This window comes from Cervus elaphus, chromosome 13 (assembly GCF_910594005.1).
Source record: "Cervus elaphus chromosome 13, mCerEla1.1, whole genome shotgun sequence".
Taxonomy (NCBI): Eukaryota; Metazoa; Chordata; class Mammalia; order Artiodactyla; family Cervidae; genus Cervus; species Cervus elaphus.
In genome coordinates, this window is record NC_057827.1 from 38,089,640 (window position 1) to 38,101,803 (window position 12,164).

Sequence of the window (12,164 nt, forward strand, 5' to 3'; positions counted from 1 at the left end):
GGTTCAGAACTTAGAGGAGAGGGGGATGTTGATACTGGCACCTAATGGGGAGAGTACAGGGATGCTCTAAACACCCTGCGATTCAGCTTGTTCCTAGTGATTCTGAAGAGCCCTAAAGATGACTCAGAGTTGATGATGAAGGCCCGGAAGGATCTGCTCTACTTTCTTCTTTGAGGTGGACATAGGGGTCCTGCCACTCCAGGGAACCCCTTTCTCTTCTTTCTCTCCCTGTTGTTCTTCACTGTATCCTCTCTGTCTCTTTCACACACACACCACACACTAACCCCTTTCAAGGCTGCTGGAATGCCTGATGCCGGGAGAAGAGAGAGGAGACACATGCTCAGGTCTGGAAGCCAGGTGTTCACTGATACTTATTGGGAATTCTGTGACCTGGAGGGGCCTTCCTGAGGATTAGGGGCGTGATGGGGCTTTAAGGGGAAAACCAGAAGCAGATCCAGGGTGAGTGGCACAGAAGACCTGCTGGAGTCCTGCTCTGGTTTCCCCTGAGGCTGGCCCAGGTTCCAGGTTAATTCTCATTCAGGACCTCATCGATCCAGGGCCGGTAATGGGAGATCTGGGTGAAGACCGTGGGGGGCTTTGCATTGGACTGTTGATAGGAGACAATGCCCTGGGCCACCCCAACACACAGAAGAGGGCCCCCCGAGTCTCCCTGTGGGACAAAGAAGGAAAGGGAGAGAGAGAAGTTGAGCCAGGAAAACCACCCCGTCCTCCCTGATGTCCCAACTCTGAGTTGGTCGGACCTGCCATCAGGCTCAGGAGCACTGGCTCCTCATGAGGTGATATGTCTATGATGCTGTTTCCTTTCCTTACTGGCACCCCCTGACCCTGGACAGCACCCCCTGACCCTGGACAGCACCCCCTGACCCTGAGCAGACCCTGGTCAGAGACCCCATGGGGCCGAGGGAGGAGGATCTAAAGAGGGGCAGTCCCAGTCCTCAGACCTGAGATCTCACACTTGGTCACTGGCTGACGCTCCAAACTCATTTCCTTCCAAAGGTGTCTGCACCCTGGACAGTGATTTGTGGGGAAGTATGTAGTCTGAGAATCACCTTAAATGCAGATTTTGTGCTCTGGGGATGGCCCACCCACAGCTGGAGATTGTCGTCAAAAGCAGGGAAGTGGCTGCAGGCCTGGGGCTCCACGATTCTCAGCTCCACGTCTTGCAGAGTGCTGGAGGCTGGTTCCTTCACATCTGTTTTTCCCCAGCCAGCCACCCAGCACATTCTCCTGGGACGGATGAAGCTGAACTGGGGTGGGAGGGGCAGTGTCCCCACGGCCAGGGTCAGGCTGGCTTTTTCCTTCAGCTGTGAGGGAAATGGGGGCTGTCAGTGAGGGAAACGGGCTTGGGGCCGTGTGGGGGCAACCAGGGAGGGACAGGGCAGCTGCTCCACCTGAGAGCCACTTGCAGAGGCTGAGCTGAGGGCTGCTGGTGAGAGGCAGGTGGGGAAAGTGTGAGGGTAACGGGACCTGAGGGGAAGCCCTGGAGAACAGGGAGCGGGGGTGGAAGCCTGGAGAACAGGGAGCAGGGAGAGGGGAAGGAAGCCCTGGAGAACAGGGCATGCGTAGGGGAAGAAGAATTTGCACCTTCAGTAACATGATGAACAGAGAAGTCGAGTCCTGCTAATGGGATTGTAGATATAGAATGGTTTGTTCAAAGGGCGCTGGGGTTTCTAATCTCACGTTAGGAATCAAGCTTGTTTGATTGAAATAGAATATACACAGATGTCAGGATCTGAGGTTTGCCTCTGTTTTACCATCACAACCTTGGGAATTACCATTACCATTGCTTTACTAATGTAGATTGTAGACTCAAACATATTAACATGATTCAAATAACAAAACTCATAACTATGGTAACTGACTTTGCAAGCACATTTGCTATGGTCCCCAGACTTCAGAGTCCTAAAAACCAAACCTATGTCTACTCCTGTGATGGCTTGCAATACATTTGAATTCCCAGCCTGGTAGGTCTCTTACGTAAAGTAAGGCATATTTGGGATTCTGAAAATTGGGAGAGGAGTGTATCTGGGCAGAATCTGATGAGGCTGGAATCTTGAACTTGAAAATCCTCCCAATGCTCCTTTGCAGTAACAGCAGTCCATCCCCTCCTGTCTCAGAGGTTAGTCTTTTCTTGCCTGAAGGATCTGTAATGGATTCCCTGAGGGAGTTACTCAGCAGGTTGTTGATAGGTTGCTTGAGAGAAGAATAAATTAGTCAACAGTGATCATGTTTAAGAAGAGTCTGAGTGAACTCCAGGTTCTTCAGTGGGGACTAATGCATGGAAATATGGAGAAGGTCAATGAGGCTTGATCTTGAAGGTTCCATTCATGTTGGAGTTTTCCATGATGGTAAATCTTTCTTAGCAGTCACAGGATGCAATGAACATTCCATTTCCTGAAATCACTGGTTTTGTCTATATAATTCATTTTGCCACTTAGATGAATACCAGACACCTATGCGTGTTTCATGTCCAATGAGAGAGAAGAGAATGAGGTATAGATTATTTGTTCCTTCCTTACTTTAGCTGGAACCCATCTGTGGTTTTCTAATGTTTAATTCACTTGAAAGTTTCCCTTTGCTTCTGACCTTTACTGTGTTACGCATGCATGCTAAGTACTCCAGTCGTGACCTTTTCTTTGCAACTTTATGGGCTGCAGCTTGCCAGGATCCTCTGTCCATGGGATTCTCCAGACAAGAATACTGGAGTGGGTTGCCATGCTCTCCTCCAGTGTGTGGCCATGATCTTCCTGACCCAGGGATTGAACCCACGTCTCTTACATCTAACCTGCATTGGCAGGCAGGTTCTTTTCCACTAATGCCAGCTGGGAAGCCCCATTGTATTATAGCCCTTAGTTATAGGACTCCTAGGCTCTCTCCCTTATGCCTAAGGATGTTTGCTTTCTTTCTTTCTCACCTTTCTTTCTGTAGTTATGTACACATATATATATGTATGTATGTATGTATGTATGTATGTATGTGTTACTGTGCTGGTGCTTGAAGGCATGGGTGAACTAAGTAACTAGCAAAGCAAAAGGTAGAGAGGAGGTGGAACCCAGTGTCTCCATGGGAGAACTTCCTCTGGGGTGAAAGATGGCAGAGAGTTTCTTGTTTCGCTGTCTCACTTCACTTGTAGGCTCCCTGCACACCTGGAAACACTTGGCTTGGTGTCAGTCCCTGCCCTGTCTCATCTCCTCTCACCAGCCTCTCTGTTTATCCAGTAGTCACATGAAGCTGTCTCAAACCATCCCTTTCCTGTGGGTTTGGGTAAAGTCCTTTAAGTCTGGTGTGCTTCTCTAGTAATCCTTGCAATGCTGTCAGTCTATCAGCAACCAGCATCAGCTAGGGCAACAAAAGAGTTCTGTGTACCTTAGAATCAGATCTGTCCATGGGGATCTTCTCTTACCTGTCGGAGGAAGGCTGCATGTCATCAACTGTTTCCCCACTGCCCCCCACGTGATCCCATGAAGCTTGTTGGATAACGGTTGCTGCCAGAATGGAATCAGGACGTTGCTCTGAGTCAGCATGGCTAGAGTCTGAGGGCCTGACTTCAAGGGTTTCTTTTACGCTCTCCAATGTGTTGCTTCAATTAATTGAGGGGATGCTACTCAGGACTCTTCCCTTAGCCCTCCAGGATGTGAATCAATGTTTTATCAAATAATGATTCTTCTCTCTAGTTGCTCCTTATTCCTGCATTTCCTTATCTCTTAACACAGCCAAGCAGAGAGAACCTTCTCTTTCCCCTACATGCCATATATGTCTGATGTAATTTTGAACGTTTGGCTGGTCTGTTGATACTGCCATGATGGAGGGGTGTAAGTGCCAAGATCTCTTGGGAAGGGTTGATTTTTTCAGTGCTTATAAGAATGTTATAAAAGGATGAGAGGAGTGGATCTCCTAAGACAAGTATGTGTGCTTAGTCACTCAGTCATGTCCAACTCTTTGCAACCCCATGGACTGTAGCCCACTAGGCTCCTCTGCCCATGCAATTCTCCAGGCAAGAATACTAGAGTGGGTTGCATGCTCTCCTCCAGGGGATCTTCCCAACCCAGCAATCGAACCCAAGTCTCCTGCATTGCAGGTGGATTCTTTACCATCTGAGCCACCGGCAAAGCCCAAGACAAGTATATCAGAGTTAAATGCAAAATCACATTGTCAAGGCTTGGCAAAGAATTACCTTTTTCTTACAGAACCCTTATTTATAGCATGCATTTGGGAACAAGATGGGTTACATTAAGATCTTGGAATCAGACTGCATTGGAATCCTGGTGGGATACCTGACCAGCTTTGTATTTTGGGCAAATTTCTTCATCTTTCTTAGGTTCCCCCTTCCTATTCATCTGTAAAATGGGCATAAGAATGATGAGGATTAAATAAGAGATGAGGGGTTAAGGCATCAGCTATAGTAAGTATTACAGATACTTATTACTGTATTAGCATCATTAGCCCCCAAGATTGAGTACCCCTCCCAGCAGTTTGTGCACCTCTGCATTTTAATTGGTGCATTTAGACTAGTATTTCAAATCCTAAAAGATGATGCTGTGAGCATAATGCACTCAAAATGCCAGCAAATTTGGAAAACTCAGCAGTGGCCACAGGACTGGAGAAGGTCAGTTTTCATTCCAATCCCAAAGAAAGGCAATAACAAAAAAGGCTCAAACTACAACAGAATTGCACTCATCTCACACACTAGTAAAGCAATGCTTAAACTTATCCAAGCCAGGCTTCAGCAATACGTGAACCGTGAACTTCCAGATGTTCAAGCTGGTTTTAGAAAAGGCAGAGGAACCAGAGATCAAATTGCCAACATCCACTGCATCATCGAAAAAGCAAGAGAGTTCCAGAAAAACATCTATTTCTGCTTTATTGACTATGCCAAAGCCTTTGACTGTGTGGATCACAATAAACTGTGGAAAATTCTGAAAGAGATAGGAATACAAGACCACCTGACCTGCCTCTTGAGAAACCTGTATGCAGGTCAGGAAGCAACAGTTAGAACTGGACATGGACCAACACTGGTTTCAAATAGGAAAAGGAGTATGTCAAGGCTGTATATTGTCACCCTGCTTATTTAACTTATATGCAGAGTACATCATGAGAAACTCTGGGCTGGAGGAGCAGAAGCTGGAAGCAAGATTGCCAGGAGAAATATCAATAACCTCAGATATGCAGATGACACCACCCTTATGGCAGAAAGCGAAGAAGAAATAAAGAGCCTCTTAATGAAACTGAAAGAGGAGAGTGAAAAATTTGGCTTAAAGCTCAACATTCAGAAAACTAAGATCATGGCATCTGGTTCCATCACTTCATGGCAAATAGATGGGGAAACAGTGGAAACAGTGGCTGACTTAATTTTCTGGGTTCCAAAATCACTGCGGATGGTGATTGCAGGCATGAAATTAAAAGACGCTTACTCTTTGGAAGGAAAGTTATGACCAACCTAGACAGTATGTTAAAAAGCAGAGACATTACTTTGCCAACAAAAGTCTTATCTAGTCAAGGCTATGGTTTTAACAGGGGTCATGTATGGATGTGAGAGTTGGACTATAAAGAAAGCTGAGCGCTGAAGAATTGATTCGTTTGAACTGTGCTGTTGGAGAAGACTCTTGAGAGTCCCTTGGACCGCAAGGAGATCCAACCAGTCCATCTTAAAGGAGATCAGTCCTGGGCGCTCATTGGAAGGAGTGATGTTGAAGCTAAAACTCCAAAAATTTGGCCACCTGATGCAAAGAGCTGACTCATTTGAAAAGACCCTGATGCTGGGAAAGATTGAGGGCAGGAGGAGAAGGGGATGACGGAGGATGAGATGGTTGGATGGCATCACCGATTCAACGGACATGGGTTTGGGTGGACTCCGGGAGTTGGCGATGGACAGGAAGGCCTGGCGTGCTGTGGTTCATGGGGTCGCAAAGAGTCGGACACGACTGAGCAGCTGAACTGAACTGAACTGAGACCCGTAGTATTCAAAATGAGTATTGGTATTATGTCTACCATACTTGTTACCATTTTCTATTTGTTGCCCTTGTTCTTTGTTTCTAGCCTGTCTCTAACTCTTCTCTGCCTTTTCTGTTTCTATTTTTATTTTTTTTAACTTATGGTTTATTCCTCTAAGAATGGAAATTAGTGCTGCACTTCTGAAATAAAGGAAAAAGGAATTCTCTCTGCTTCTGGAAGATGTGATGGCTCCCACCAGTTATAGGTGGGTGTCAAGTATGGCACTGACTTGTTCCAAATGTTTATAGTGTTGTTCAGACTGTGTCAGGTCAGACCCATGACGTATTTTGATCACTGTATTATTTTAATATAGTCACTGTAACAAAATACTACCCACTTAGTGGGTTAAAGAGGCTTCCTAGGTGGCGCTAATGGTAAAGAACTCACCTGCCGATGCAGGAGACATAAGAGATGTGGGTTCAATCCCTGGGTCAGAAAGATCTCCTGGAGGAGAGCATGGCAACCCTCTCCAGTATTCTTGCCTGGAGAATCCCAAGGACAGAGGAGCCGCTCCTCTGGGGTCGCAAAGAGTTGAACACGACTGAAGTGACTTAGCACGCATGCACAGTGGGTTAAAACAGTACTCATTTTTTCTCTTACATTTCTGGAGGTCAGAAGTCTGAAATCACTTTCCCTAGCCCTAAACCGAGGTGTTGGCAAGGCTGCACTCCCTCCAGAGGCTGATAACTATTCCAGCTTCTACAGTGGCATAGCTCCCATTCCTTGGCTCATGGTCCTGTCCTCTATCTTCAAATCCCACAGAGGAGTGACTTTGCATCTTTCTCTCTCTTTCTCTCTCTCTCTGCTGAGGTTGTCACATGGCCTTCTCTCATAGTAGGATTTCCCTCTGCCTGTGTCTTGTAAGGATGCACATTATTACATTTAGGTCCCACCTGGATAACATGGGTAACCTTCCCATCTCAAGATTTTTACCATAACCACATCTGCAAAGTTCCTGTTACCATATAAGGTAACATTCATAGGTTCAAAGGACTAGGCCCTGGATATTTCTGGGTGCCGTTATTCAGCCTACCTCTTCCTCCTCCTCCTGCTCCTCCCTCCTCCTCCTCTCACTTCTCCACTTCCCAGAAACCTTGTGCCTCAGCCACTACAATTCAGGGCATAGATGCACCATAGCAACCTCCCCATGACTCTTTCTGGAGATGGTCCCAGGCTTGGGCTGTTGATACCTTGCATGCTTACACCCACTTCTGCCCCATCCTCACCATCCCCCTCAATAATGGGTCTGGGGCCAGAGAAGTATCTGCCAAGAGAGAAGGAGGAAAATTTCCCAAGTAGGAGAACTCAGGATGCCAGGGAGCTCTGAGCCCTGGAAGTCCTCAGGATGGCTTTGTCAACCACAACTGTCATAATGAAGCAGGGCCATGCGAGTCCAAAAGAAAGTTCCCCTAGAATATCAGGGTGAGTCTGGCCCCTGAACTACATCAGTCACCCAATTCAATTGTCATCTTCCTTCAGAAATGACACGGTGTCTCCAGGTCTTCCAAAAGAGAAATCTGAGTTAGGTCAAGTTCTCCAGAACTTCCTCCTGCAAGTGACCCTCAGTGGTCTGAATCCCATACCCACCAGCATCTGAGTTGGATGCCTGCACTCACAGCCATACACTTCTGAACAAGGGAAATGGAAAGTGAACTCTAGCTAGGTCTCAGGAGCCTGCCATTAAAGGGCCCTCATACAGGTTTCATCACGTTCCCTAAGAGGCCTAGAAGACAGGCCCAGCCCCACGCAAGAAAGAGCCGCTACTGCTGCCCCAGACCAGGGACCGAGAGACCTCATTTTCCCCACTGCCTGTCAGCCCTCAGTCTGGGCTTCCAGTTCTGCCACTGATCTATGTAGACATAAGATCAGTCCTGATGAACATATCTGATTATAAACTAACTCTATATGAAGAGCAGAGACATGCACACCACCTATTCATTTGTTTTTGCTGTACTGGGTCTCTGTGGCTGCAGGGGTTTTCTCTATTTGCAACAAGAGGGGCCCCCTCTCTCGTCACGATGCCCAGGCTGCTCATTGTGACGCTCCTCTCCTTGCAGAGCACGGGCTCCAGGGGCGCGCGCTCCAGGAGTTGGGGCACGTGGGCTCAGTTGCCGAGGCTCCTGGGCTGGCGAGCTGGCTCAGTAGTTATGGCGCATGGGTTCAGTTGCTCTGCGGCACGCGGGATCTTCTTCAATCGGAGACGGAACCCATGTCTTCCGCAGGCGGATTCTTTACCACTGAGCCACCAGAGAAGCACTTTCCAATTTTTTTTTTTAAAAAGAAGAAATGTGGCTGGTTCTCAAAAATAAAAGAAGTTATATGGAAGGATAATAAACCATTTTTATGATTTTTGCTCTAACTCTCCTTTTATATTTGTGTAATTAGAGTTTTAAAACATGAAATACAAGGAGCAGAGGTTCTAAGTGTGATGTTTTGCTTGGGAGACTGAGTTGTGGCTCAGGCCCCATCCACTGTTGACCCCCAGACCCCAAGGATAGTACATCACACATGCACAGGGCAGACCGGCTCTCCAAGGAGCTGGACACTGGAGACGGGGGGAGAGTGGTCAGCCGACCCTGCCAGCCTGGCCCTCAGGAAGTGGTCGGGTCAGGGGACACTGTGGGGAGCTGGGCAGAGCCCACACAGTGAATTGGACCCCAAGGGGCTGACAGACACTGACTCCAGCTTGATCTTCTGGATCCTTCTTCTAAGCCAGTGAACTATCGGTTTGCAGGAAGAGAGAGAGCCATATCATGTCTTTCACGTTTCAGATGATCATCTTTAAGTGGCATGCCGCTTACATTACACTGCAGATTGGAATAAAAGGGAATGACAAGAAGTAGAAACTGATGGAGAGCATTGCACATGGTAAGGATAAACCATATTTCCTGAAGCTTCTGATTCATCTGCATGGGTAAAAGTTTGTGCTCAGTACTCACATACATGTAGTGCATGCACAGGGGCTTTTTGCAAAATGTATTCCTACTGTGCATCATGGCCTTCAAAGTGCATATGCTTCTGAGATCTCAGTGTAAAGACTACCCCACCCATGTCTCTGATGGGCCTTAACCAGCTGCCCTGCCTGGGAGCACATGAGCCCTCCACCTCCACTCCAATGAGGAACCACAGTGGAGAGCTCATCCCCGAGGCCGACTTGGAAGTTCAGACCTCAGCTTCACCTCACACAAAACAGAGGCCATCTTGAGGGGAACTTCTGATTAGAAAGACGGCAGGCACAGTATAAGGGAAGAGAAGGTGACCAGTCAGTTCCTGTGGTGACCAGCCTGGCCCTGCCCTCGCTTGTTGGGAGTTAAAAACCCAAGACTGTAAAGAGAAGCAGCACGTGCCCTTGGCAGCCTCTCTGAGAAGATGCGCCATCCTCCCTCCCGCTGCTCCTCCTCCTCCTCTGATGCAGAGCCCAGGCTGGTGAGTCCCCGGCCACTCCTTCTGGAAAGTGCAGGATCAACCTCTAAAACAAGATTTACTTGGAAGATTGCTAACCCTGAAACAGAACCCCAGGATTTCTCCCCAACACCCCAGAGTGAAGTCTCCACTTGGGCAATGCACACCCACTCTCTGCAGCCCATGGTCGCTCCCAGGATCTAGGAGCCCACCTTGACTGGGGGAAGCCCAGAGCAGGGGGCCCAGGGGGTGGTCTTCTCTGTACAGAATGTGTGACACTGTGCTGAAAGGCCTGTGTTCCCATCACCTTCTGGCCTTGTAACCTGGCTGATCTCTGAGCAACATGGGATATGGAGACGGTGGAGACAACAGGCACCTGGAGAGCTGGTCATTCAGGGGACAGAGGAGGGACAGAGAGTGCGCTCTCCTTTTCTCCTCCTATTCTAACTTTTCATCCACCTTCTTCTTTTTCCACCCCTTCCACCATTCCCACACCTACCCAAAGGAGGCCATATCACAGATAAACCAGTATCAGTTCATCAGAGGTGTCCCTAAAGGTGATTCTCCAGTCCCATGGCTTCTGGCAGCCTCTGTCCCTTCCAGCTTCTGACCGACAACAAAATCATGTGTGTGACTAAAAAAATCACTGAACTCTCCTGTGCCGAAGGTCTTAGAACAAGGTGGGAAGCCTCATGAGCCTGCAGCTCTCTGGAGTCTCAGGTCTAATTAAGTCATCCGCACTAAATGAAAGGTCTCAGGCCCTGAATGAGAGGCCAGTATAGGGCAGGACCTCTCCAGCCCAGGAAAGGCACCCGTGGGCCTCAGCCAAACCTGGCCCTAGATCCACCTCTGAGTGCACCTGAAACCCAACCTCACTAACATCAGTGACCCCAGGTTTCTATAGAATGCTAGCCAGAATTTTTGAAATTAAGCCAGGCCTCCCAACAAATGCTTTTGTTGAAGTTCTTTGCCACATACTTGATGCTCATCACCGCCTACCACTGCAACCAGGACCAGGAACCCTGGCAAGTGCCACAGGTGAACAGCGGGCCACAGTTCATCAAACAGACTTTATAGGAGACGAGGAAGACAGGCCTTCCTGCCTGGCTCCCCATCTGAAAGAACTCTCCGCCTCCGCAGCCACTGAGGGACTGCCAACAATCCTGTTCCTTCTCCTTCACAGCTTTAGAGTCCTAACTTCAAATCCAGTCAAAAACGCAATATAATGTGACTTGAAGAAAGCAGGATATTGAAAAATGAACATTCACTGTGATTGCAAATAGTGTGGAGTACTATCCATTTGGGGAGGAAACTAGACAGAATTCTTCTGAAATGGAGATAATTGTTAGAATTGTAATTAAACAAAAGACTTACCTGTTCTCTTTACAATGATTTCTATAGCTTTGCAACTGACCCAAAAAGTGAAAAATGCAGAGAAACCAAAGTACTTTCTGAAACTGCTTAAATGCTCAGCACGTGATCTTATCCCTGTTATTCTTATACGCAGCACAGTCCCCATAGAGCAGAGGAACCGCAGGACACAGTACCAGGATACCCAGTAAAGAAGATGGGGAAGGTAGGCATCCTCAGTGTTGTCCACAGGCTGTGTTGGGAGGACCACCTGTGGGAGAATTTTAAGGACGCTCTGAAGCCAGTGACTGTCTGTGACTCCACAGCATTTCGGCAGCCTGCTCTGCCCATCTCTGCTTCCTTTACCCTCCAGGTGAGGGGCACTCCTCACTCAAACCCCTACATACAAATCTTTATCGCCAAATCTGCCTCCCAGGCGTATTCATTTCCTCTAGCTGCTGAAACAGATCAGCACAAACTGTCTTCAAACACCCATTTATTCTCTTACAGCTCAGGAGGCCAGAAGTCCAGATTCAGCCTCTCTGAGCTACAGTGAAGGTGCAGGCAGGCTGGCCTCTCCTGGAGGCTCCAGGGGAGAGTTTGGTTCTTGTCTTCTCTTGCTCCTGGAGGCCGCCTGAACTCCTTGGCTGGTGGCCCCTTTTTCACATCACTCCAATCTCTGCTTCCTACTTCCTCCTTGGACTTTCTTACCTCCCTTTCATAAAGACCCTTGGGATGACAATTGGAGTCCATTTGATAATCCAGCATAATCTCTCCATCTCAAGAACCCTAATTTAATCACATCTGCAAAGTCCCTTTTGCCATGTAAGGCAACATCCAGGTTCTGGGGATTGGGATGTTGATATCTCTAGGCGGGGGCTTCCCACGTGGCTCAGAGGGTAATGAATCTGCCTGCAATGCAGGAGATGCATGTTCAATCCCTGGGTCGGAAAGATCCCTTGGAGAAGTCATGGCAACCCACTCCAGTATTCTTGCCTGGAGAATTCATGAACAGAGGAGTCTGGTGGGCTCGCTCAGAGGTGTCCGACTCTTTGGGGCCCCACGGACTGACTATAACCTACCAGGCTCCTCCGTCCATGGGATTTTCCAGGCAAGACTACTGGAGGGGGTTGCCATTTCCTTTTCCAAGAGATCTTCCTGACCCAGGGATTGAACCCGGGTCTCCCGCATTGTAGGCAGATGCTTTACCATCTGAGCCACCAGGAGAGTCAGTTGCAAAGGGTCAGATATAACTGAAGCGAGTGAGCACACAGCACACACATCTTCGGGTGGGAGCCGCTATTCAGCCTACACACCAGGAAACCGAACCTAAGAAAGCAGCCTCTTCCTTTAAGCTGGAGGCACAGTGCAGCAGGCCTCAACTCCTTCCAACATCCTCT

The 12,164-nt window shown here is 48.2% G+C and overlaps 2 protein-coding genes across 2 annotated transcripts in view; one reads left to right on the plus strand and one right to left on the minus strand.

The window, feature by feature from the left end:
• Positions 1 to 12,164, plus strand: part of LOC122706412 (cathepsin G-like) — a 107,861-nt gene that overhangs the window by 27,508 nt on the left and 68,189 nt on the right. The window lies entirely within an intron of this gene.
• On the minus strand, positions 527 to 6,010 carry LOC122706766 (mast cell protease 2-like). The gene is made up of 4 exons (XM_043922209.1): positions 5,982 to 6,010; positions 1,606 to 1,621; positions 1,071 to 1,325; positions 527 to 670 (listed from the first exon to the last, which is right to left on the minus strand). The coding sequence occupies exons 2-4, from the start codon at positions 1,615 to 1,617 to the stop codon at positions 527 to 529; spliced, it is 411 nt and encodes a 136-aa protein (XP_043778144.1). The 5' UTR covers positions 1,618 to 1,621; positions 5,982 to 6,010.

Bases quoted from the DNA above. Each gene is read 5' to 3' on its own strand.
- LOC122706766 (XM_043922209.1), bottom strand. The intron at 671-1,070 runs GTGATTCTCAGA...TTTGTCCCACAG, and splicing joins GCACAAAATCTGCATTTAAG to GGAGACTCGGGGGGCCCTCT.